The sequence below is a fragment of the Delphinapterus leucas genome, chromosome 14 (assembly GCF_059928025.1).
Source record: "Delphinapterus leucas isolate spDelLeu-1000000601 "Yukka" chromosome 14, BTC_Dleu_Yukka2, whole genome shotgun sequence".
Lineage (NCBI taxonomy): Eukaryota > Metazoa > Chordata > Mammalia > Artiodactyla > Monodontidae > Delphinapterus > Delphinapterus leucas.
In genome coordinates this window covers 74,169,322-74,196,854 of record NC_143142.1, presented here as the reverse complement: position 1 = coordinate 74,196,854, position 27,533 = coordinate 74,169,322, and the positions used below count along the sequence as shown (strand labels likewise).

At 45.5% G+C, this 27,533-nt stretch overlaps 1 protein-coding gene across 1 annotated transcript; it reads right to left on the bottom strand.

Annotated features, from left to right (window-relative positions):
- Positions 1-244: 244 nt before the first annotated feature.
- Positions 245-13,861, bottom strand: GRP (gastrin releasing peptide). Its single transcript, XM_030762015.2, has 4 exons — positions 13,656-13,861; positions 7,530-7,772; positions 3,804-3,808; positions 245-1,657 (listed from the first exon to the last, which is right to left on the bottom strand). Exons 1-4 carry the CDS (start codon positions 13,792-13,794, stop codon positions 1,604-1,606), a joined length of 441 nt encoding a protein of 146 aa, XP_030617875.1. The 5' UTR covers positions 13,795-13,861; the 3' UTR covers positions 245-1,603.
- Between the last annotated feature and the right edge of the window lie 13,672 nt (positions 13,862-27,533).

Genomic DNA, 27,533 nt, shown 5'->3' with positions numbered 1-27,533 from the left:
CTTAGGCGCCTGCAAGGGTCAAGGGATTCAAGTGAGCAGTTCTTGTGTCTTGGTCAGGGCACATGAGGGAAAAACGATTGCAATTGAAACATAGGATCACATCTACTCTCATGAAACAACCAAACAAGTGACTGTCTAGATGGGGTTATTCCAGAAGCATTGTCTTCCTCTCCCTACCTGAAATGCCACCCTTGGAGAAACGTCCCCTGGGTCTAGAAGGTTGTTTTCATCTTTATGAGTGTCCTGCTGGAGGGTGAATCCTGGTGATAGGGCTTCCCCTTCATCCTGAGCTGCATGGCAGGCTTTCGTGCACTCAGCTCAGGATCGAGTTCTTGGGAGAGAGGCCCAGGGCGTCCCAAGAAGAGGAAGGCGACAGGACACTGAAAACACACCTCACATATTTTCCCTGGTCTGGCTCTGGATAAGTTGGGAATCAACGTGATTTTAAAAGAAATTAGAACACATCACATCTTATGTGGTTCTTTGATAATCAGAACAAAGGCAAGATAAATCTCTTCACCATTTCATATGTGATTTCCCCAAATGAAGGAAATCCAAACATATGGCAAAGAAGCTTTAAAATCTGTTAATGTGTGAATGGCATGATAAAAATGGAACTGGGGAGTGTTGTGAACCGCCAGGCCATGTTCTCTGAGAATGGAAGGGAATCTCTGGAACCGATCTTCTCCCTTTGCTGTGGAGCTGACTAAATCTGGCTCCGGGGACTACTTCTCTCAGGCTGGCAATGGAATTTTGAAGAAACAGTGCTACTTGCTAGGCTTAAATATACTGAAAGAGGGGCTCAAAATGAGGTAATAGAAAAACTGTCAAGTGCTACAGAAAATCTGGTGACTTTAGGTGTTTGAATCCCAGTTCCATCTACTGTGTGACCTTGGGCAAGTCAGCTGACCTAACTCTGTTTCCTTAGCTATTAAGTGAGACGGATCATTTTCAGCTTATGAAACTATTTTGAGGAGAATATCAGTACCATCAGAAAATACCTAGTCATGGTAAGGGCTGAAGAGATGGGAATTATTATATGATGAAGAAGGCCAACCTCTATGTTCAACCTAGCCCATCCGACTGGGTAACAATAAAGCAAGTCTGAGCTTCTAGTAAGTGGCATCTATAAAGGCTCTAAGTCACTACAAGGAATCAGTAAGTGGCTTTCAGAGAGCAAAGCTAAAAATTCAGCCTGCTTTCATCAATGAGCACACAAGTTCACTGTCAACCTGTTTGTTAATCTCAGTATTAATCACTGTCCTCTCATTTGAAATTGAAATAAGAAAACTACCCGCCTTTTGGACAATATGTTTAAGCTTTTATTGTGAATGGGAACAAGGACTGGAATCTAATAGACAAATAGCCCAGATGTAAAGAACATTAATTGGAGCACTCTTTATGGACAACTATTCACAGCAAACAAGTTCAAACCAGAAGATGCTGCTTGAAAATCATGACTTTAGTCAAAGTTGAAAGATACAAGAATAGTTAAGTATTTTGCATAAAGGAAACTTGATGACCCAGTAGAACTGATGCCCATAGAACGCAGTCTCTTGAGGGTTTTGTTTTGCTTCTTTGAGGGAGGCCACCATTGTCAGTATCAGTTCAGCTGGGGGTTCCTTCCTTCACGCTGAGAACCTGGAGAGTCCACCAACTTAAAAAATATTAGAAAGAGTTAAGCAAACGTAGTTAGTGATGCCAAAGTCTAATGCTAAAAGTAAATCCATCCCAATAAACCATCAGTATCACTTGGGAGACTGGTAGAAAGGTAGATTCCTAGGTCTACCCCAGACCTACAGAACTGGAAACTCTGGGGATGGGACCCAGCCATCTGTGCTCTCACAAGTCCTCCAGATGACTCTGAGCACGTTAATGCTTGAGAACAACAGCTGTCCCCCGAGAGAAGTTAACTTCCTCCTTTCGGGGAGCCACTATATTTTCAGGTCTTTTTGTTATATTAGCTTAACTTGTGTTCTGATATGACTACATATGTGTGTGTGTATATATATATATATATATTTTTAAAGAAAACCTTATTTTTTTAAATTTCTTTTATTGAAGCATAGTTGATTTACAATGTTGCGTTAATTTCTGCTGTATAGCAAAGTGATTCAATTATACATGTACATACATTCTTTTTCATATTCTTTTCCTCTCTAGTTTATCACAGGTTATTGAATATAGTTCCCTGTGCTGTACAGTAGGACCTATTCTATGTATAATAGTTTGCATCTGCTAATCCCAAACTCCCAATTCATCCCTCCCCCACCCCCTCCCCATCTTGGCAACCACAAGTCTGTTCTCTATGTCTGTGAGTCTGTTTCTGTTTCGTAAGTTCATTTACACAGGTATAGTTTGACCAAAGTTGGAAATTACATGTATTATCCCCAGGAATTTGTTACTAAAGTAGCAGCTGGGTAGGGAGACTGCTAAGGATTGTGGGATCTTAATTGTTACTTTGCTTCTTTGGCAATGCCTCATTCCACAAATCAAAGCTAGTTTATGAACTACACAATTCAATATTATAAACCCATGACTGTAAATGGTAGTCGTGTGGGCAACTTGGGAGGAGGAGGCAATCGGGGTTTCTGCCAGTTCTAAATGCATTGTGGTTGGCTTGTTGTGTCTTCTGTTCAAATTAACTAAAACTGAAGGAAGAATGAGTAGCTCTACTTTTTTTTTTTTTCCTCTCCCGTTGCGGAGCACAGGCTCCGGACGCGCAGGCTCGGCGGTCATGGCTCACGGGCCCAGCCGCTCCGCGGCATGTGGGATCTTCCCGGACCGGGGCACGAACTCGTGTCCCCTGCATTGGCAGACGGACTCTCAACCACTGTGCCACCAGGGAAGCCCAAGTAGCTTTCCTTTTAAAACACTTCTTTGTTCCCATATAGCACCCTTTACTCTCTGAGATGAGAAAACACTTTTTATCCAGATGAGAGCTTATTACACTTTCCAAGATTCTCTGGCAATTCAGGTTCCCCAACGTCCAGACCAGCCGTTTGTTTCTAATAAAGGAATTACTGAGATTCTCAGATTAGTTATTATCTGCTCTGTGGCTCCATTGTTTTGACCAGGTGATAATGAAGCCAGGGCCTGGGGTTCAATTCCCACACAGACCAATTAGCTTCATTTTTCCCCAGGAGCCCAGGCTGCACTATTAAGGGTCGCCAGGCTGCCTGAAGATGCTGCCATACAGCCTCTCCCGTTGCTGAGCACAGGCTCCGGACGCGCAGGCTCGGCGGCCATGCCTCACGGGTCCAGCCGCTCTGCGGCATGTGGGATCTTCCCGGACCGGGGCACGAACCCGTGTCCCCTGCATCGGCAGGCGGACTCTCAACCACTGCGCCACCAGGGAAGCCCCATGACTCTTTTTGAATTATGGTTTTCTCAGGGTGTATGCCCAGCAGTGGAATTGCTGGGTCATATGGTAGTTCTCTTTTTAGTTTTTTCAGGAACCTCCATACTGTTCTCCATAGTGGCTGTATCAAGTTACATTCCCAACGACAGTGCAAGAGGGTTCCCTTTTCTCCACACCCTCTCCAGCATTTATTGTGTGTAGATTGTTTGACGCTGGCCATTGTGACTGGGAGGCACTGTTTCTGAGGTGGGAGCCAGCAGAGTGAAGCTGGCCCCCGCCTTCATAGAAACAGGGTAATCAGAAGCATTTTAGTTACTCTTTCCCTATATTTGGAGCTTCCGTTGGAGCATTTCACATATTAATAAACAGAACCTTTCTATTCTCTGTACTGATCTGATGGGACAGTGGGATCTCTCCCTTAAAAGTGAGAGCAAATTTGTACATTTACTTCCTTTCCGTAAACCCCCCAGCAATGCATTCCCCAGTTCCCTTTCCTCGTGCTCGCCAAATAAGAGAAAAAATCCTAGGCTTCAAAAAACAATGAACTGGGTCCCAATTACAAAAGGAACCCAAAGGCTAACCTCAACCTTCATTGAAGCTCAGGACAATCCACAGCCGCATCCAGGGTTATGGATTAGGGCCTGGAGCTGAGCTGAACACTGTTTCATGTTATAGAAACCATAGGGTAAAAGTTCCATTAACTTTTGTGAGAAGGGTAAAGTTAAAAGATTTAGGTTCACCTTGAAAATGGTTGGCCATAATTGTTGCTAAAAACTTCCTGTTTGCTGTGACATAGTAGTCTAGATTTAGTGCGCATTTACATGAATCTTTTCTGAATCAAGTAAATATCTTTGTCATCAAAATGTAGGAAGATGCTCAGTTTCTAACTACAGCTCTGGGAGATTTGGCCACAGGACTTGATGTTTTGTTACTAAAACGGGAGAGGGGAGTATATGTGGATAGTTTTTTAAGTTTAAGAAAAGTCCTCAGCCTCTGAAAATCCCTGCTGCTAGTTTTTGGTTTTTTTTGCGGTACGTGGGCCTCTCACTGTTGTGGCGTCTCCCGTTGCGGAGCACAGGCTCCAGACACGCAGGCCCAGCAGCCATGGCTCACGGGCCCAGCTGCTCCGCGGCATGTGGGATCTTCCCGGACCGGGGCACGAACCCGTGTCCCCTGCATTGGCAGGCGGACTCTCAACCACTGCGCCACCAGGGAAGCCTCCTGCTGCTAGTTCTGATAATGCTCAGCTACATTACTAAACTTCTTTCTAACATTGAGAGATATAAGGATTTCTAACAGAATGATTCTTCTGGTACTTCCTCCTTGTGAATAAGATAATTGTAGGATGTTTTCAGTTTTCATATCAACATACTTTCACTGAGGTGGAATTTCCAAAGCAAGAGAAGTGATAAACTGTTTTGGTTTTGTGCAAAGACTAAACTAAGTGTTCAAATTGTTTTTCATATTGCTGGGAAATACATCCAAAAGAATGGTACCAATGTGTGCCATAGCTAGTTATTCAATCTGAGGTGGAATTAAATGAGATGGGCTTTCTGAGCTTGTAAAAAGAGGAACAAAGCATAAAGAGATATAATAGAAAAGCAAGGCCTGATTAGAAAAAGATGGCTTTTCCAGCTCACACTGTATACTGATAAGTATTGTCCCCTTAACGCAGTCACTTTCTGTGACTGGCCACCCAATCCATCCTATAGAACTGCTGCTCGGAGACCTTTTTGGAGCTATTCTTTTGCAATTGCCTTTGAAGTTTACAGAATGTCCTTCTGAAGATGGCAGAAAAATTTTGATCCTTGCGGAAGGAGTTGCATTTTTCAAAACATTCCAAAGTTATGCAGAGCTAAGTTTGGGGGAATAAAGCAATTCAAAGTGGGTATTGTTTGGGTCAAAATGAAGCACTATGGATTAATAACGTGGTAGGGCGTGGGGGGCTATTTAAAGAATGAGCTATGAGGGTAAGTCCATTTCAGTGCTGTTGTTGTTGTTGTTGTTTAATTATAAATGTAATTATTTTCCTCTCTTTTTTTAGATGTTGGGGGTAGAAGTTTATTAATTAATTTATTTATTTTCACTGTGTTGGGTCTTTGTTTCTGTGTGAGGGCTTTCTCTAGTTGTGGCAAGCGGGGGCCACTCTTCATCACGGTGCGCGGGCCTCTCACTATCACGGCCTCTCTTGTTGCGGAGCACAGGCTCCAGACGCGGAGGCTCAGTAGTTGTGGCTCACGGGCCTAGCCACTCCGCGGCATGTGGGATCCTCCCAGACCAGGGCTCAAACCCGTGTCCCCTGCATTAGCAGGCAGATTCTCAACCACTGCGCCACCAGGGAAGCCCCATTTCAGTGTTTGGCCAAGAATAGGCCAGGCCAGCCAGGGCTCAAGAAGTCAATCACAAATTCCGAGAGCCTTTAGAACCACGTGATCTATTCACAGACAAGGGTGTGGACAAGAGAATTAGTCATTCAGGGCTCTGTACAAAGTTGATACTTATTTCTGTATTGCTTGATTGAATCCTGATTTTCTCTCTGAATAAAGGCTACCAGAGACTTTCTCTCTAGGTGCTTAATGCAACAAAGGAACTTTTTTTTTGCTCTGCATTTAGCACAGAGAATCCACAGTAGACCGAAGAGTGGTGACACATAAAGCCTCCCTCTGGAGAAACCATCTGAGGCTTGGCCACGCCAGCCCTGAGCCTCTGTTAAGGGGTCATCAATCAGAGTTACCCACCATGAAAGAGGGACATGGTGAACTCTCCAAGGTCTGTGAGTGAAACACAATATTATTTATTGGCAGAAACATCGAGAGGGAAAGATGCTACTGCATCCTGTATCCTTCATATTTAAGATCAATGAGGACTATTCCCAGAAGATGCCTCACATGGCAGTGGACTGGCCAAGGCAGACAGCGCGGGCTTTTCCCTTGAAAAGCTGCACGACTGGTCTCAGTTTCCTCACCTCTAAAATGGAAAGAATAATAGAATCTTCCTGAATCTTTCTCCTAAGACTGCTGTGAGCATTACCCGAGGAAATGGATGAAGGTAAGGTGTTTCACCCAGTACTTGGATTATAAAAAATACTCACTAAAACTAGCAGTTGTTATTATTAGGAGTATTGTAATGATTATTTTTGCCTTTTATGATAAATTTCATGGAAACTTCTTAAAAGTTAATGAGAATCACATCATTTTCAGTTGCCTTGCTTTCTTCCTATAAATTTTATTCTCTTCTATCTCATTTACTCTCTTTGTATCTAAACAATGCCAATTTGTTATAATTCTTTTCCCCTATCCTCTATAAAATCATATACTGAACAGATCAGTTGACCTGAGATATTTTCACCAAGTTTTGAAATATTAGGATGAGACCCGAGCTAGGTAATCTTGGAACAAATATGAAGGAGTACTATTTTGCATCAAAAGTAGCAAACAAGAATGCTCTCTTCCAAAAGCTTCTGTGAATAGGCCCTTACACTAGTGTTCATCAAAAATAAACATATCGGGCTTCCTTGGTGGCGCAGTGGTTGAGAATCTGCCTGCCAGTGCAGGGCACACGGGTTCCAGCCTTGGTCTGGGAAAATCCCACATGCCGCGGAGCAAATAAGCCTGTGCACCACAGCTACTGAGCCTGCGCGTCTGGAGCCTGTGCTCCGCAACAAGAGAGGCCGCGACAGTGAGAGGCCCGCGCACCGCGATGAAGAGTGGCCCCCCTTCACCGCAACTAGAGAAAGCCCTCGCACAGAAACGAAGACCCAACACAGCCAAAAATAAATGAATAAATAAATTAATAAAAAACATATCTGTAGATCCACAGGGATCAACTCAAATAATCTATGACCTCACTATCAAAATATCTTGGGAGTCTGGGAGGCTAAAAAGTCCTATCAATGCGCAATTGCTAACAAAACTCCTAAATTGGAGTTTGATGTGTTAAGAGGAAAAATAATTTATGATGTTGAAAAGAAAAGCTAGCATGAGGATTGGCCACTCATTTTCTGAGTGTGTACTGATGTCAGCCCGATGTAGTTGCTGTGAAGTCTTACCTCTGAACAGTTTTATTCTTCCCTGCTCAAACCTCCCCTCCTTCCAACTCTCCCCAAACACCTCCTACCTCCCCGACCCCTCCTCACCCCATTCCCACTTCCCCAGTATGTTCATTATACCTTTGAGTCTCGATCCCGCGTCTTTAAAGTTGCTGCTGTCCTCTGAATCCCAGGTAGACTGGCGAATGCCCAGGGGCTCCCGTTGAGGTGGCTGATGGCTTCTGGTCCCCTTTGCTTCTAGGAGGTTTAGCAAATTCCTTGTAGCTTCCTCCCACCGAATGTACTCCCTCAGCTGCTCCTTCAGGCTCCCTCCCTCATAAACATACAGGGACTCTCCTGTGCTCTTTTTTCCCATTAAATGTCCTGTTCAAAAACAAAAACAATATATAGCCAGTATTTTATAATAACTGTAAATGGAGTATAACCTTTAAAAATTATGAATCACTATGTTGTACACCTGTAACTTATATAATTTTGTATGTCAATTATACTTCAATTTAAAAAAAATTCAATGCCACATTCATAAAGAAATAAAACAGGCATATACTCTGGTTCAAAAAAACCCCAACAAAAACAGAATGCCACAAATTTAACCCAGGGGCATGAATGAACAAGAAATTAAAAAGGGCACCAATTGTGTTTGTGCTGCTTCCTCCTAAATGTGGGATAAATAGCATTTTATTGATATTATTAGGAGATAGTTCATAAACGACTGACAGATTTTGATCCCTACTCAAAACGCCTAATGAATGGACAGAATTCAAACTGCAGCTCAGAAGCCCTGGGTCTGGTCCCAGCCCCTCTGCTAACTAGCCAGGTGACCTCTCTCAAGTCATTTAGCATCCCGAACCTTCAGTTTTATCAACAATAAAATGAACATGTTGGACCAGATGACATCGAAAGAGCCTTCCATATCTAAAACTCTATCACCATTTCTGTGTGCACCGAATTCTATTCCTAGCTGAATGATGGCGTTCGAACATCTACCCCAGTCAATCTTGAATTGTTCCTGAAAAGAAAAGTCTCCGTGCTTTTCTTTGCGTGATTAAAAAGGTGTTGCTCGGACTTCCCTGGTAGAGCAGTGGTTAAGAATCCGCCTGCCAATGCAGGGAACACAGGTTCGAGCCCTGGTCCAGGAAGATCCCACACGCCGCGGAGCAACTAAGCTGTGCACCACAACTGCTCTAGAGCCCGTGGGCCACAACTACTGAGCCCACATGCTACAACTACTGAAGCCTGAGCGCCTAGAGCCTGTGCTCCACAGCAAGAGAAGCCACCGCAGTGAGAAGCCCGAGCATCACAACGAAGAGGAGCCCCCGCTCGCGGCAGCTAAAGAAAGCCCGTGCACAGCAGCAAAGACCCAACGCAGCCAAAAATAAATAAATTAATTAATTAAAATAAATTAATTAATTAAAAGGTGTTGCTTTCCTCTTACCTGTAATACAAACGTAGCAAAGGAATTTTTCATTTAAACTTTCTTAGAATTTTAGCTGAGACTGAACCTAGAAATTGCACCTAGAAATTGTACCTAGAAATTATAGTTTGTAATGAAACACAGGTTGAAGACAAGTTTTGGCCAACACTTTTCAGCCATATAAATGCAGAATTTTCTCTTGGAGGTCTAAAATGGTCACCAAAGTTTATCATTAGCTCCAGAGATGAGCATTTGCCATATAAACAAATAAAAGTTGCTGTGCAGGAGGCCAAACCACTAAAAACATGGAAATTCATGTATGCAAATGGGGATAGCCTTAGGGTCAGAAGGGTATGGTATTGAAGGTCTGTATTCTTTACATTTTAGCCCGTTGCCTGAATATACTCACATTATCTTATTTACTTTCTTCAGTTGATTTTCTCCATTTCTCTGTAATTGGGTTTTATAGCACTTTCAAATTTCTAACACTAGTAAAACTATGGTGCTTTTGATTTAAAGCTCACAAGGAAAGAGCTCTCTGTGGCTCCAGTGTTGACTGGCATTAGATGTAAGGCAAGCATCATGAAAATAGTACGTGGCAGACCTCAGTCACTGCAAATGGAAGGAGGCCCCTTCCCAGCTGCTCTGTCCACCAAGAGAGAAGCCCTCACAGTAACTCTATTGCTTGTGTGTGTATTTACAGTTCACAGGATGTTTAAATGCAGATTATTTCATTTGATCCACATTGTAATAACTTTGATGAAAACGAGACTGGCCAAAAGTCACATACATGCAAGTAAAGATTCTGGGATTAAAATCAGCTCACAGTCCAGACTCTACGATGTTATACTGCTTTGAAGTGTCTTTGAACTTCCTAAAGATATAAGGCAGTTAGAAATCATTCTGGGGTCTGGAAATAAGGATAAGGTCTGCCAAAGGCTTTCTAATATTATCAAAAGGAATGGAGATCATATATCACTACGTCATTACTCAGTTATGCAACTCAGAAAAATTAATTCTGTGTGTACTGGGGAGCCTGAAAATGAGGTTTTCCTGCATTGCAGTGTGAGCTTTGCCAAGTCACTTAGGACCTGACACTGCACACAATTTTAAGACTCTATTAAGGACACTGTCCCAAATGAAGCATTGGAATCTTGAAAAACTGGCTCCTCACTTATCTGCTTGGTGAACTTGGTACCCAGATATCTACTAAATAACTTTGCATTTAGCCATCACAATGATTATGTTCCACAACCTCCCAGGAAGTAGCAAATCATTTGGCTTAGAAATATGGAGGAAATCGAATCATGATAATGGGAAAGTGGGATTAGAATCTGATGCTCCCAGTAATAACCTCAGTTGCTCTTGTCCTCGGTCATTGTCTATCATCTGGTTAGGATGCTGGAAATGAGAAAGACGTTATTGGCAATGAAGCAGAGGGATGATGGAGATGCTTTTACAAATAACTTCATTTTTGTCATGCTTGAAGAATTCTGTGACTTTTCTACAATGGAAGGCTAAAATGGGCCTGCATTCTGTGGGTGATTTAACATAGATCTTTGGGACCTTGTACTGAATTTCAGTATTTGCATATTTGGTGGATGGGTGTTCAGACTCCCTCCCCTAGACCACAAATGTTTTTCTTTTTTCTAAGGAAAGTGCGCCATCTAGAACGTCCCAGGGAAGCACACGTTCCCTGGGTCCTAATGCACTTCTTAGCTAGCTAACGTCAACCAAATAATCGTCTCCATGGCAACGTGGACGCTATGCCCACTTCCATCTCTTCTCCCATCATCATTTGTTATGTATTCGTATAATAATAATGGAGATCAAAAGATAGGCACTTGAAAAAGTAAAACCTTGCCAGGCGTGGGGGGGAAGCTTTTGTCCTCTTTAATCACTTAAAAATACCACTAAAATGGCAGGTTTGCAACAGAAAAGAATTTTCTTGAGCTCCATACTTGAAGATTATCCTAACTTCAAAAAATATCCATTAAGACAGAAAGTGTTGAGCATTAAGAGCTAGTTTTTCTGGAGTGATGCTTCAGCTGTATTTCACAGTAGCTCGGGTAGCACAATCATGTAACGCCATTCTGCAGCTGAGCACTGGTGCTCAGCATTCAACCCTCCACGGCGCGCTCCACATCAGAGTTAGAACCACGACCAGAAACATTTCATGGGTGCACAGGGGATAGTTACCAGTGTTAGTGCTGACCTATATTTTCATGGCACACAAAACATTTCCATGAACATCGAGACAGATAAGAATTGGTTACGTTTTCAGTCTGTTAACTTGTTTTTCCATGGCCACATTACGTTTCTCTCAGCTGGAAGAAGCAATTCACTTAACAAACCTGCAAATTTGTGCTAACAGCTTCTTCCCGGACAGCAATATGTAGCTTTCGTTTGCATTAATTAAAACTAACCTCCATGTCTTCAGTGACTGAGGAGGACAGGCATTTACTTAGGGCAGAAACCTCAATTTAAAATCTAACATGGCATTCATGCTTGTGAATGCTCACATTCCAACAGAGGGCATGTCCACCCAAAGCAAACTTTTGCGCAACTGCAATGTCATTTTAAATCTAAATGCAATTTTCTATGTCACCTCCCTCTTTCCCTTGTTCTTCATCAACTCTGCACAGTTAGTCAAGGGAGAAAAAGGAAAAAGAGTGTGTTCGAGAACAAATAAGAGAATAAGACAATTTGGGGGTGTCACTGGTCAGTACACTTTGGGGCTGGGAATGCCCAAGTACCACCATGAAGGGTGATGAAATGGCCGACACCCGAAAGACCTGGGGACTGATGTGCTCTGGAATCACAGCAATCAGCGTTGGCTTGCGTCAGAAATACCATGATTATAGCTTCCCAGCTAACTCTCTTGTCCTGCGTTTAGCCTGCAAGGGTTACATTAACTATAAGTCTTTTTAGGGCTTCCCTGGTTGAGAGTCCGCCGGCCGATGCAGGGGACACGGATTCGTGCCCCGGTCCCGGAGGATCCCACGTGCCGCGGAGCGGCTGGGCCCGTGAGCCATGGCCGCTGAGCCTGCGCATCCGGAGCCTGTGCTCCGCAAGGGGAGAGGCCACAGCAGTGAGAGGCCCGCGTACCGCTAAAAAAAAAAAATATATATATATATATATATATATACACATATATATATATATTTAGTACAAAAACATGGATGAGCAAAAGAGGCTGGAAATCTGGAAGTTTCATTCCACCTTCCCAGCCCACTGGCCGCTGGCCGCACTGGACAATGACCACTTGATCTAAACTCCCAGGAGCCCTTTTTAGGCATCGATTCGATTCTAGGTTTGGCTTCTTTAACATCTTCTAAGCATCCTTCTCTCTGGAAGTGCAAGGGTTTTCACCCATCCCAACCCTTCCTCTCTATACCAGGCTCCTGGGTTCCGGGTGTCCCTCAAAGATGACAAATACTTTCATCCCTGGGGTTGCCAAGACTTGGCAAATGATTCTTTCAGTAATAATGAAAACTACTCTATCGCAACCCAGAGCGCTCCATTTCTCTGAGGGAAACCTACACAGCGCACAGGAGCTGAGGACGCGCAGTTCTAGCTTCACCCCATCTTCTAAATTCATCCTAGTCTTCACCCCGAGAGTCTGTAAATCCTCTGAGAGTTGAATTAGCAAGTATCTTTCCAACACACCCTCCCCTACTTCTAAGTAGATGACTAAGGAAATCGTGAAACGCACACGTACACACACACACACACACACACACACACACACACACACACACACACACCGCCTTAAATCTCTCTAGGGACCGACCAGCTTCCCGGGAAATGCTAGAGCTGTTGTAGATGGCTGTGTGGGGAGCTGTCTGAGGAAGTCGAACTCTTGGCATCATTTGCTAGAGGCTCTGCTCGGCGCGGCCGAGAGCCCCGGGGTGACGCTGGAGCAGCGAGAAGCAGCGGGGCCGCTACCTGCCTCCCAGCTGCGGGGAAGCAAGCGGGTGCGCGCTCCGCGGCCCGAGACCCGGTCCAAGCCGCTGCGGTTCCGGGGGCCGGGACGAGAGAACCTCCAAGCCCGTGCCTGGAAAGCAGGACTTGTAGGCAGGGGGAAGAGGGAAGGAGCTAGGGGAGAGCGTGAAGAGAGGCGGAGAAAAGCGAGGACTTCGGGGACAGAGACCCGGGATCAGCGTGGAGACCAGGTGTGATTCCCGGAGCACCGAGCCTGCCGGATGGAAGGAGGGAGGGTTGGGCAAAAGGGCAGGGAAAAGAAAATCGCTGCAAGGCAAAGAAGGACTGAGGAAATTCAGGCGAGCCCCAAATAGAGGTGGGATTCAGGCGCTGCTTGCCGAACAGATTTGAAACCCAGGGTGGGCGCTGCGCCCCGTGTCCCACACCTGTGGCTTTGCCGGGGGTAAAGGCGCAGCCGCCAGGCTGGACCAGGGTTCCGAGACGCGCTCGGGGACCCAGCTCCCCAAAATTGTTCAGGGAGAGAACCGTGCCAGACAGGGTTGTGATTAGACGGATAAAAGGGGGTGCTGGGAGATGCGGAGGGAGGGTGATCTCCGCGTACGGCTGGGATTTTGGAGAGCTGCGCGCTGGCTCGGGTGTCCTGGCGGGGGGGAGGGAAGAGAGCGGGAAAGGACCGAGGGACCAGCCGGAGGCTGCCGAGGGAACGACGGCTTCCCGGGATACTGAAGGGCAGGGTGGAGTTTTGGGAGAACGGGGTTGGCGTCTGAGTGGAAAGGTCGGAGCAAAACCCAACACCCAACGCAGAGCCGCAGAAAAGCTGAGAGATGGGGAGACTGGCCCCCTCGGCTGGCTGGTCCCGCCAGGACTAGAGCGCGCCGGACACTCACCCACCGCCCAGTGGTTGCCGCGCGGGTACATCTTGGCCAGCAGGGTCCCTCCGCCCGCCGACACCGGGGCGGCCGGTCCCCGGGGCGCCTGGCAGAGGACCAGAGCCAGCAGGACGAGCGGGAAGTCGCGGCCGCGCATGGTCCCGGCGGGAAGCCCTCGGAGCGCCGCGGTGAGGCTGGGCTGAGAGTGCGCTTCCACCGCAGAGGACAGACGGGAGGACCGAGACCTCAGAGGAGCGCCGCCGCCGCCGCCGCCAGCGCCGCTGCTGCAGCCTCCACGACGCCCCGACTTTATATGCAAGCCCGGGCGGGGGCGCAGGGGGGTTCTCCACCGCCGACCCCAGCGCTCTGACGTCTCCCTGGAGCGAGCCGGAGCGCTGGGACAATGGTCTCCGAAAATCATCCATCTTCCTGCCGAGCGATGAACAGGCTGAGCGTACATTGTCCCCTCTCTCTCTCCCTCGTAGCCCCGTCCGCCTCCCCCAGCCTGGGTTAGTTCTTCCTATCCTCGACGTCTTCGCTCCAGCACAATTTAGGGAACTCCTCCCTCCCCAGCCTCACCGGGGCGCCTCCCGCGTTAGCTGCCTTCGGATCCTTCGAGGAGGAGCAGTGACCCCGCGGCCTGACCCCAGGGGCGAGAGGCGCAGCTGGGGTGGGGGAGATAGAGAGGGATGTGCGCCAAGGATGGATGTTTTTAGGCTGGGCTTTGCTGGAGGGGACCGGAGCCCGGAATGCAAAGGACCTCTGATTCTCAGACTTCCCCCCTTTGTGGACCACCTCCCTCCTCGCGGTCCCTGCCCATGAACCTCGCGACCTTTGCTCCCTCCCACAGAGCGCCGCCGCTTCACCGCCGCAAGACCCTCACCCCACCTGGGGTTTCGGAGGCGTCCCTGCCCGCTTGTAGGGTGCGATGGAGGCTGGAGCAGGAAAGACATGTAACGTGATCGGAGCTACAATACTAACAATAGTTTTACTATACTCCTGGCTCCCTGCACCAGCATACGGCATCCACATAACAGAAGAAGCTTCTGCGGCGATTTCCCTAGGCCGCCTCTACCAGAAAGCTCAAACTGTCCCTAAGCTGCCATTTACACACTTCTCTAGAGCTGCCCAACCTTCCCCTTCTCCTTCTGTTCTCAGATACGAGGAATGGTCACCGGCCCAACTCCCGAGGCTCTCAATGCCATGGATACAAAGAGGGTGGGCACCATAGCAATGCAACAGTGAATAGAAGCGGGTAGGATGCGGTTGCCCACGATTCGGCTGTCAGAGCCGGGCGTGTGTTGGTGTGTTCCCGCATGCCAATTCCTCACCGAGTGCTGGTGAATTGCCTCGCTGGTTGGTTCCCACTGGTGTTCCATGTCAATACTGGGCGTTGATACCAATTAGGTTGAAATCATACATCTTTCGGGATATCTGGTGATTCAATACCTCTGGTGATTCAATACATCTGTGCCGTTCTTAGAGGATGTGTGCATATTGCATGACTGAGCATTCTTGGGCTTGGAAGAGTATTCCATGCATGTGTCTGGCTAGAAGGTTAAATGCTAATTTCAAGATCACTATTATTAGCCAAGCAATAGAGTAATACTATCCGGAGGGAATACCCCAAGTGAAAATCAAGGGGAAAAAAAGCCTACAATTGGCTTGGACTCCATCCTTCTGGGTTCCCAGGCTCTGCTCATTAGTAAGCACATGTTCCACAGTCAGGTGATCATACGTAGGCTTCCCACTTCCCACTTGGCCATGAGCTTGCAGGAGCACAGGGACTCGGTCTTGTTCCCCTGTGTGTCTGCAAAGAGCCTGGATCACAGTGGTGTTCAACGATTTGATGAATGAACAACTAACCTAAGAAATGCTTGAGTCTAAATGGCTTTTGCAACCTTGAGCCTTTGCAAAACCTTTATCTCTCCAGACTAAGTTATAGAAAAATGTCCTTTCCCCTTAGTTTAATCAAGATTATTTTAGAATCTTTTAATGACGTTTTTCCCACTATGAGACCAAGGGAAAACTACTGTAAATACAATGAAGTGTGGGAACAGCTCTACAGAAAGTGCAACTCTTCTGCAAATTCAGGCAACACACTCTTGGGTCTATAGCAGACCAGGAGCTACCCAGGTTCCTCCATTCACTTCAGCTCTTGCTCTAAGCACCCTAGTCTACAGGCTTTCTGCAGCCGGTCTCGGGCTTAGACTTGTCATTTTCTTTGGCATCCCACAAGGGCAGAGAGTGTGTCAGTCTTTGCTCAGGGCTGAATCCACAGTGTCTGACCCAGTCCAAGGTACAGAACAGGGACTCAAGAGATGTGAATGGCTGCATTGTCCTCCAGGTATAGCAGCCTGAGTCCAGTCCTCTAACCAGAAAAGACAATGGATTGTTACAAGTTAGAGAAAGAAACCATTGCAGGTTTCATTCAGCCAGTACTGAATGAGCCCCAGTAGATCCTGGCTGGGTGTCTTTTCATATCGCTTTTAAAATCTTAACCACAGCCCTGCCAGATAGGGATGACTTGTTCCCCTTCTTTGTTATAGCTCAGCGCTCTGTTCCACGTAGATATTCAGGAACCCAGGTTCATTCCATCTTGTGCCTCTACCCCTCCCTAGTGCTCTGCTCCTCAAAGGGATGTTCTGTAAGGAGATAAGGAGCTTGTGTCAGGATGTAAATCAGTGCATTGCTTCCTTCATCGAGAATATCTTGCTTTGTCAGCTGAACACTGTGTTTAATGATTTGCATTTAGTGCTGTTGATTTGCATTCTGACATAAGCTCTTTATCTTGCTGTGGATGGGTTACAAACAGTTCGAGGCTGAGCAGCGGATGCATGGACCACACTTAATTAGCACTAAGTGTACTGTCCCTGCCTGCATGGCCTAGATAGCAGCTGGCACGACAGGGCAGATGGGGAGGCGCGCCACTCTCTTAATATACCAGCTCACACGTACCACTCATCTTTTCTGCTCATACTTTAATCGGTAAAAGCTCAGCCACAGGGAGCTGCAAGAGAGGCTGGGAGCTGTAGCCCTGATAATCAGTCAGGCACCTGGCTCTGACTGCACCGCTGCGGAAGAAGGAATAAGTGGAGTTTGATGGACGGCTGATAAACAGCCAGAACCAGCCTAGTGTGCCTCAGGCACGTGGAGGTCTTACAAATTTTATTTAATAAAGTAAAACCTCCCCTCATGGGGAGGAAAGACTGGGTCTCCGGCCCGTCTCCTCTGCCCCAGAGTTCTACGTCCCTTAGAGAATCTCTTGCTAACTACCATACCAGCACCCCTTAGGCTCAGGGGGGCATTGCAGCCTCTTATCACTGTGGCACAAATTAGGGTACCCCTCCGTTGGATTCCCCATTTGGGAATGTTTAGTCTAGTCTTTCTATAATAAATGGATCTTAGCCCTTTAGCTATTTCCACAAAAGATCTATGTAGCCAGCAGCCATGATATTTCACTGACATTTTTTGCACCTGTGTGGGGTGGGCTGGGGTCCTGGCCTCCTGTCTTGCACCTCTGCTGGAAACTGCCTCCATCTCTCAGTTTCCCAACTCCTGGTTTCCAAGAGAGGAACACGATAGACCCAGCTCATTATTGTGACCCAGCTATACGTGTTCTAGATTGCCCAACAGCTTAAAGATGAGTGAGTCCACAGTGTCCAACCCACTCTTATAGAGGCGAGGACACATGGTGGTAGATATGGCAGCGTCCACTCCACAGGGCTCTGGGCGGGACAGTGTTCCCTGAAAAGAAGGTGTGGGTATCATACCCAGCGGCCCTGCTCCCCAGATCCTCAGGCACATGCTGTCTTGTGCCTGATATTTCATGACGTCTGTTGTTTCTTTTTAGCTCGGTGACTCCCAGACATTGGAAAGGGCATTTTTTTTTAACATCTTTATTGGAGTATAATTGCTTTACAATAATATGTTTGTTTCTGCTTTATAACAAAGTGAATCAACTATACATATACATATATCCCCGTATCCCCTCCCTCTTGCGTCTCCCTCCCACCCTCCCTATCCCACTCCTCTAGGTGGTCACAAAGCACCGAGCTGATCTCCCTGTGCTATGCGGCTGCTTCCCACCAGCTATCTATTTTATATTTGGTAGTGTATATACGTCCAAGTAAGGGCATTTTTTAAATTATTCTCTTCCACAGAGTTTAGGTTTTGATGGACTTTTTAGTGTGAAACAAGCCATATTGCTTAGATTTCTCATTTTTACTCATCAAAGACATAGGAACTGTCTGTCCATCAGAATTTCTAATCAGGTTGAAGTCACCAGTATTACCTAGAGAGTAGATGTCATTCCAGCTTAAATCAGTGAAACATTGCATCTTAATTCATCTTTTCAGCTTCATTAGGGGTAAATGTATGGCTTTTTTTTTTTTTTTTTTTTTTGGCCACACCACGTGACTTATGGGATTTTAGTTCCCCGACCAGGGATGGAATCCAGGGCCCCAGCAGTGAGAGCACCAAGTCCTAACCACTGGACTGCCAGGAAATTCCCCAAATGTATGGCTTTTTGAAATATTGAAAATAGCACATGCGTCTCTATCTTTGCCCTAAGTGGAGTCTAGGTTAGGAGTCTTAAGGTTTAGGGGGCTGTTCTTGCTGTCACTGGTCATTTATACATTGGTGCCTATGAAGGCTTTGAGGACAGGTCTTGCTGCAGTGAGATGCTCGAAGATCCCCAGATCCAGTCCAAAGCCAAGGAAGCAGGCTGTGAAGGCAAATGGAAAGGAACAAGGAGACATTGGTGTCCTGCAAGCACATGGGCTCTAATTCTGCCTCTGCCACTTAGGAGCTACTATGTTACCAGGCCAGTGACTTAGCATCTACATCTCAGTTTCTTCATCTATAAATTGGTAATATCTCCCTCCCTAGGGTGTGTATCTGTTGACTGACAGCTACTTATTTGTTTTAATTAATAATTATGGAGAACTATAATTAGGGCAAGCTAATTTTTATCTTAGATGTGAGCGTCAAGAGGGCATAATTTTCTTGCTCAGTGCCTAACCCCAATGTCACATGCTATTTAGATCTCCCGAAGAGATAATCATACGAATAATAGCTGTCAATCAGTGAGCATCTGGCATGTACCAGGCATTGTGCACTTACTCGTGTAACCCTCACAGCTGTCCTATGACATAGATGTTATTTGTCCTGTTTTATAGATGAGGAAACTGAGGCACAGGAGGGTTAAATAACTTGCCCAATGACCCAATGGTAACTGACAGAGTCAAGAGTCAACCTCAGAGCCATCTGATTTTCAAGCTCTGAGTGTGATAAGCCTGGCAAAAATGAGTTTCTTTGTACTTACAGGACTTTTCTGGGGGTCGATAAATTTCATCACCCAGAAGGATAAAAAGTATATTAAAATAATTTTAGAGGAGATATTGGGAATAATTTTTAGAGGTATTTGGGTGAAAGCTCATTGCAGATTCCTCCCTTTGCTTGTTTTCAGCTATTCCCCACCCCACGCCCACCCACCTCTAGATCTGTGGACATCGTTTTGCAACTTGTACGTGGAAGTGGGTGGAAGTGGTGGGAACATATAAATTTGCTTTTTGGAGAATAACATGCTCATAGTTTGGGCTACAGCAGGGATGGCCAGAGTCCCAAAATGTAGCCCTCAGTGTCTGAAACTGCAAATATATTTCTGATGTCAACGTGAACATCCTACTTTGCAATCTTCCTTGAAATCCAGTTATTTCTGGCATTTCACTATTACCTTCCATGGTCTTCTGAGCTCCTGGACAGATTGCAGGGGCAATTACCCTAGACTCCAGCCTTGGGGGCTTCCCTGGTGGTGCAGTGGTTAAGAATCTGCCTGCCAATACAGGGGACACAGGTTCGAGCCCTGGTCCGGGAAGATCCCACATGACACAGAGCAACTAAGCCCGAGCGCCACAACTACTGAGCCTGCACTCTAGAGCCCGCGAGCCACAACTACTGAAGCCCGTGCACCTAGAGCCCGTGCTCCACAACAAGAGAAGCCACTGCAATGAGAAGCCTGCGCACCTCAACGAAGAGTAGCCCCCGCTTGCCGCAACTAGAGAAAGCCCGCGTGTGGCAAAGACCCAACGCAGCCAAAAATAAAATAAGTAAATAAATTTATTTTAAAAATATTAAATTAGGCTCCAGACTTCCAGTTTATCTACTCCAGGGTTTCTCAGCGCTGTTCAGATTTGGGGCCAGATAGTTCTTTGTTGTGGGGTCTGTCCTGGACATTGTAAGGTATTTAGCAGCACCCCTGGCCTCTACTCAGTAGATGTTAGTAGCATGTCTCAGTGTGACAACCTAAAAGTCTGCAGACGTTGCAGTATTTCCTTGGTGGGGGAAAATCACCCCCTGCTGGGGAGCTGACCTAGCCCAACTTCTCATCCTTAACTCCTTCCTTGCCAGGTGCTCCTGTGCTCTCACTTGAACGTCTCCAGTGCTGGAGAACTCACTTCTTCTCATCTTTGGAGACTACTGATGTTGGAAAACTCTTCCTTAGAGTGAACTTACTTCCTCATAGTGTCTCTCTAGCTTCCCCTCATCGTGTGGATCACGTGGTCCTCTTCTGCCCTGCCCGGTCCTCCTAACACCCCCTCATGTTTACAGACCCCATCGTGCCTGCCGCATTCTTCTTTTTGCTAGATATTCTCTGTATTGTCAACGCTCACTCAGATGCAAGGACTGCGCCTCCTCTCCCATCCTGACTGATCTGAACATCCTCCACTGTTCCCTTTATTTATTTATTACTTTTTTTTTTTTGCGGTACGCGGGCCTCTCACAGTTGTGGCCTCTCCCGTTGTGGAGCACAGGCTCAGTGGCCATGGCTCACGGGCCCAGCCGCTCCACGGCATGTGGGATCTTCCCAGACCAGGGCACGAACCCGTGTCCCATGCATCGGCAGGTGGACTCTCAACCACTGCGCCACCAGGGAAGCCCTATTTATTACTTTTATTGAAGCATAGTTGATTTACAGTGTTTCAGGTGTACAGCAACGTGATTCAGTTTTATATATATATACAGATAGATAGATATTGAATATAGTTCCCTGTGCTATAGAGTACGTCCTTGTTTTTCTATTTTATATATAGTAATGTGTATCTGTTAATCCTAAATTCCAAATTTATCCCTCTCCCCACCTTTCCCCTTTGGTAACCATAAGTTTGTTTTCTATGTCTATGAGTCTATTTCTGTTTTGTAAGTAAGTCCATTTGTATCACTTTTTTTTTTTTTTTAGATTTCCACATATAAGTGATATATATTTGTCTCTCTGTCTGACTTACTTCACTTAGTGTAATAATCTCTAGGTCCAGGACTTCCCTGGTGGCGCAGTGGTTAAGAATCTGCCTGTCAGTGCAGGGGACAAGAGTTTGATCCCTGGTCTGGGAAGATCCCACATGCTGTGGGGCAACTAAGCCCATGAGCCACAGCTACTGGGCCCACGTGCTGCAACGACTGAAGCTCACACACCTAGAGCCTGTGCTCCACAGCAAGAGAAGCCACTGCAGTGAGAAGCCCATTTACCGCAATGAAGAGTACCCCTGCTCACCACAACTAGAGAAAGTCCACGCACAGCAACAAAGACCCAATGCGGCCAAAAATATATAATAAATAAATAAATCTCTGGGTCCATCCAGGTTGCTACAAATGGCATTATTTCATTCTTTTTTATGGCTGAGTAGTATTCCATTGTATATATGTACTACATCTTCTTTTTTTTTTTTTTTTTTTTTTTTTTTTTTTTTTGCGGTACATGGGCCTCTCACTGCTGTGGCCTCTCCTGTTGCGGAGCACAGGCTCCAGACGCGCAGGCTCAGCAGCCATGGCTCACAGGCCCAGCAGCTCTGCGGCACATGGGATCTTCCCGGACCGGGGCACGAACCCATGTCCCCTGCATCGGCAGGCGGACTCTCAACCACTGCGCCACCAGGGAAGCCCCGTACTACATCTTCTTTACCCATTCATCTTTTGATGGACTTTGAAGTTGCTTCCATGTCTTGGCCATTGTAAATAGTGCTACTATGAACATAAGGGTGCATGTATCTTTTTGTGTTCCCTTTAAAGTTGAGAAAGTGAGAGACACGGGTGCTGAGCATTGATCAGAGGATCCAGTGAGCAAGGGGCACTATTTTCCAGAACTTTCTACAGGTATATGCCTATGTCACTTGGCTTCCTGGGGAAATGAAAGCTACTGTACAAGCAGCCGCCTGTGCCAGGTCAAATGTGCCTGGAAGGCTGGAAGGCTTCAGATGTTGCCCCTACCCCTCAGGTAGCAGAGAGTTGAGCACCAAGGCAGCAGGAGGCCGAGGGCAGAGCTGGTGATGGTACAAAGGGCAGGGCAGTTCTGGGCTTGAGCGACTCTGGTTCTTTCTTCTAAGGACCTATCCACAGAGGCTGTGTTCCTCATCCTGCCACTCCCCTGGGACATTTGTAAGGACAAGAATAAAAAAGACCATGAATGTGAACCATTTTATAAACTCTATGTGAAGAGCCAACTGCACACATGTGACTTGTGGTTATCTCCAAATCACCGTCCCCCCAGCCTGTCAACTTCTCTGGACCAGAGTCTCTCAACTCCAGGCAGGCCAAGCTGCAACCGAGTTTAGTAGCAAGTTCATAAGGAAAATATTATTCAGGAAAATCTCTGAAATTCCATTAGTTTAATCTGATTTGACTTATCGAATCAACATACATTTGTCTATCTCTCGTACTCCTCTTGATGGCACCTAGCACTGTGGCACCCAGGTATTCAGACCAGCATATTACATTACCGCAGAAATGAGGGTGTCTGGTGAGTCATGTACTCACATGGAGCCTCCCAGCACAGCCCCCTGGGAACACGGGGGAAGAGGTGGGTCCTGATAGTAGAGCAGTGTCATGGGGCATGAGTGCCCGCTGCCAACAGTGATGACGGCAATAGATCAGCTCAGATGAACTATCCGGAAGTTGCTTAAGACTACTTCTCATAACACCAATATTATAACAGTAAAAACTACAGGAAATATTTATAACAGTAACTTACAGATACAAACTAATGATAAACTACAATTTCACAAATGATTGTAAACACTTTGCACACTTGTCAGTCCTTTCTTTTAGGCAAAGTGCTCTTTTGATAACAAGTAAATAACAGATACACACTCGAGTGAACTATTTTCATACAATACGAAGAAGTTTTAATTCAATAAGTTAAATACTCCTTTCTACCAAAATTGGAATTTGAATGCAAGTTTAGTGTTGGTCCTCTTAAAGTTCAAAGTAGTATGGACAGTTTGGCTGTCATTTAAGACAAAGGAGGGGACACTACATAGGTATCCAAGCACAGGCAAAGAGCAGTGCTCCAGAAGTCAAGAAGCTTAACTGTGCAACCCTCTTGCAGTCAATATTGTCTATGCTAAAGTGAGAACTGCTTTGTATCAATATCTCACTTAATGCTTATTAATGAATAGATGATTTTATTGTTCCCTTTTGTGGGGAGGAAGAGTCTTAGAGAATGTAAGCGCTTGTCCATGGTCAAGGAGCTGGCATTAGAACCCTGGGAATGTGGTGCACACAACTCTTCATTGCTAGCCCTTGTGCAGCAACTTGTACTTTGAGAGCCTAGGGCTTTACCTAATTTCACAGCTCTGTCTGCCTTACCTGTCTGCTTTAGTCAGGCTTCTCCAGAGAGACAGAACCAACAAGATGTGTGTATGTGTTTTTATATATGCAGATACAAACACACAGATACCTGTACCTATAACTATATCTACCAATTGATCGATTGATCAGTTGATCAATAGATAGAGGTTTTAAAGAATTAATGGTGAAGGCTTGGCAAGACCAAAATCTGATGGGGTAGGCCAGCAGGCTGAAGACCCAGGGAAGAGCTGCAGAGTCCAAAGGCAGACTGCGGGCAGTATTCCTTTTTGCTTGGGGGAGTTCAGTCTTTTTCTCGTAAAGCCTTCAACTGATTGGATGAGGCCCACCCACATAATGGAAGGCAATCTGCTTTACTCAAAGTATACTGATTTCAATGTTAATCTCATCTAAAAAATACCTTCACAGAAACACCTAGAATAATGTTTTACCAAATATCTGGGTACTGGGACCTAGCCAAGTTGACACATAAAATTAACCATCATCCTGTCTCTCCCTGTTGTCAAATGTGGGTAACTGCTGTGAACGCCCTCTAATCTCTAAGGCATTCTGCATTTCTTGTAAGTATTGGGCAAATACCACTTTTCTTGAAGTTCTGCCAAATAAAGTTGGAATTTTCCCAAAGGAACTTGGCTAGGAACAAAGGAAACAAAAGGAAGAAGAAAAAGAAGAAGGAGGAGGAAGAAGAGGAGGGGTAGAAGGAAGAGGAAAAGAGGAAAAGATGAAAATGCAGACATAGATAGGATTTTAAAAACAAAAATCAACTTTACTGAGGTACCATTTACATAGTAAAGTGCCCCCATTTTAAGAGTATACTTTTTTGAGTTTCGACAAATATATGCAACCACCACAATCAAGATCTGAACATTTCCATCACCCCCCAAAATTCCAGTAAATCACTGATAAACTTTCTGTTAGTACATATCAGTTTTGTCGTTTCTAGAATTTTGTATAAATGGCATTGTACAGTATGTTGTCTTTTGCATCTGGTGTCTTTCATTTACCATAAAGCTTTTGAGGTTCAGGCACATCATTGCATGTACTCAGTGTTGGTTCCTTTCTACTAATAAATAGTATTCCACTGTGTGGCTATTTCTCGATTTGTTTCCTCATTCACCAGTATCCAGTTGATGGGTACTTGGGTTGTTCCCAATATGCGGCGGGGCGGGGGGGGGGTTGGCTCTCTTTTGTTTTTTGTCTGTTTGTGTTTTGGCTATTATGAATAAAGCTACTATGAACATTCACGTCTTTGTGTAGACATATGTAACATCATTTCTCTTGAGTAAATACCAGGGAGTGAATTCCTTGGTGGTATAGTAATTATATGTTTCACTTTCTGAAAAGCTGCCCAGCATCCGCTCCTGATACAGAAGCCAGTTCTCCCTGTTTGAATGATCCAGTTATTACTGTATGTTTGGGATGTCTCTAATTCTGACTTTGTTTACTGGCCAGAAATGCCTGGTAGATATTTACCCTGGTGAACATTCAAATCCCTCCATGAATGCTGGCCCCTGCAAAGGGATGGCTTTCTAGAACGCATTCCTACAGATTTGTGATTTAAGATCCTTGGGAAACACTCTACTGAAAATGAACGCTAGAAATAGGCACATCTTAGCTCTTTGCTGGCTTACACTTTAGCCAGAACATGTCAGCTGCTCAGACCAAGGCACTGCTGGAATCAGGTTGCTTGGCTGAGGGGAAAAGAAGAGAGAAGGAGGTCATTGTAGATACATATAGTTGCCTACCCAATGGCTGCTTCAACTCAGTCATAACAATCCTGTTTCCTGCTTTCCAAATCGCTTCCCAGGCAGGTGTGCTCATGTGACCCATTTTGGCCAAGGGGACCTTAGTGGAAGTCAGCTTGTGGTGGCTTCTGGGAAAGCTTCTGCCTTCATGGTGAAGGAACCTCCCACCTCCTTCCTGCCTTGAACGTAGACACTCCACCCAGCTCTGGCACCATCTTGCAACCATGAGAGAAAGACCAAGAAACACACAGAGACGTCAGCCCAGGCATTGCTGAAATGGGAAATCATCACCAGTATCTACTTCTGTCTTCTTGTTACTTGTGACAGGTCAACCCCTATTTGTTTAAGCCACTGTGAATAAGGTTTTTCTTACAGCCAAATAAATGCCTAACCAATTAGGGAGGTTCTGAAAAAGGAGACAGGAGCATATTGAAGGCAAATGTCATGTTTCTTTCACTAGAGCCAACAAACAGAATTTGCCTTCAAATAGAATTTACCACTTCTCTCAGATCTGCCAGGAATCTTCTAGGTTTTCTCACAGATTCCCCCTGTTACAGGTTGTTCCTCAAGGAATATGGGTTGATAATCCCCTCTCTGCCAATTCCTGCCTGGCTCTGGGCAAAACACTTAACCTCTCTGTGCCTCAGTTTCCTCACTTGTAAAACATGGAAATCGTAAGGATATTTTTAATTTAATTTTTTAAAAATAATTTTATTTATTTTTGGTTTCATTGGGTCTTCGTTGCTGCGTGTGGGCTTTCTCTAGTTGTGGTGAGCGGGGGCTACTCTTCCTTGTGGTGCGCAGGCTTCTCATTGTGGTGACTTCTCTTTGTTGCGGAGCACAGGCTCTAGGTACGCAGACTTCAGTAGTTGTGACACACGGGCTCAGTAGTTGTGGCACACGGGCTTAGTTGCTCCGCGGCGTGTGGGATCTTCCCGGAACAGGGCTTGAACCCATGTCTCCTGCATTGGTGGGCAGATTCTCAACCACTGCGCCACCAGGGAAGCCCAGGATATTTTGTAAAAGCTAGAAAAAAACTGAAGTATTTTAAACTGCTTTTATATTATTCTGTGTTATCAGGGAAAGAAGTCTTCTGCATTACACTGGTCTTTGCTTTGTTTTGTTTTGTTTTGCGGTACGCGGGCCTCTCACTGCTGTGGCCCCTCCCGTTGTGGAGCACAGGCTCCAGACGCGCAGGCTCAGCGGCCATGGCTCAGCGGCCATGGCTCAGCGGGACCACCCGCTCCGCGGCATGTGGGATCTTCCCGGACCGGGGCACGAACCCGTGTCCCCTGCATCGGCAGGCGGACTCTCAACCACTGCGCCACCAGGAAAGCCCCATTACGCTGCTCTTTATCTTCCTCTTATATATTTTGTTAGGAGTGTTCTGTTCTTCGATATACATGTATATGATTAAGTAACAAAGTAATGTTCACCAGCCTTTGTTTTAAATTTTTTTTAACAAAATAAAGTCCTTATGACAGAATCTGGGCTATATCTGTAGGAACTCAGTAGGCGATGACGATGACGATGATGATAGTCTGCAATGCACTGAATCACCTTGCAACCATTACTAGAGTATCAACGTCACCAGGTTTCCATTTTCCTATAGCAAAACTCTATACCCCTGAACTAAGATTGCAGGGGCAGCAGGTTCATATCTGCTACATCCCACTTCCTATGCTGCAAAATCTCCTTCAGACACAATATGCTAAATTATTAAGCCAATCTTCCAAGGTGTGTTAGAAAAATACCAAGTTTCCCTTTAGTTTATCCACCACCATCCCGACCTCTCCCTCCTGTGTGTTATCCGATTACACAGACCGTCAAGTGTGATCAAACCTGATCAAACCTCCCTTTTCTCATTAAATTCCATCTTATTCAGTTCGGATCAAGATTCTCTAACGTCCAGGTCTTTGGTAATTTTAACTTTATCTTCTGCATTTGCTATTTGTCACTCATTTTGTATTATCTGCAAATTTAATCTAGGTCAAATTTACTTTCCCCTCTAGGTTGTTAATAAGCACTGTCTATTGGATAATACAGTTTCCTGTACTGAGCCCTCTGGGATCCTTCCTTCTTATTCACATTCAGATCTAATTCAAGATGCCACTAATTTTTACCTCTACTGACCATTTGTCAACAAAACCCAAAACTATGTTACCGTCAAATCTCCCAGACCCTACTTCTTTAATTGCTCTATGAATTGCTTGGGTCAGATATTTCACATCAAATAAATGTTTAAATGATTTCCACTGAATTCCCCTGTGGGGTTTCAAGTCCATAATTGTGTTCAAAAATGGCTGTGCCGGTATTAGGGAGAATAATTTGAGGCTTTTGAATTTGCCTGGGTTGTTGTTCATTAGATTCTCTTCCACCATGCACAGACAGATCAATTTTCTTATTAAATTTCTTGAATTCTTACCTGGAATGGCAGGCAGACCATGAGAATACTCATTTCCTGAGTCATCATGTTGATGAATATTCCTCTGCTTCTGGAGTTTGGAAC

Bases quoted from the DNA above. Each gene is read 5' to 3' on its own strand.
- GRP (XM_030762015.2), bottom strand. From the start codon at position 13,794: ATGCGCGGCCGCGACTTCCCGCTCGTCCTGCTGGCTCTGGTCCTCTGC. The intron at 7,773-13,655 runs GTGAGTGTCCGG...GTTTTTGAACAG, and splicing joins CGGCAACCACTGGGCGGTGG to GACATTTAATGGGAAAAAAG.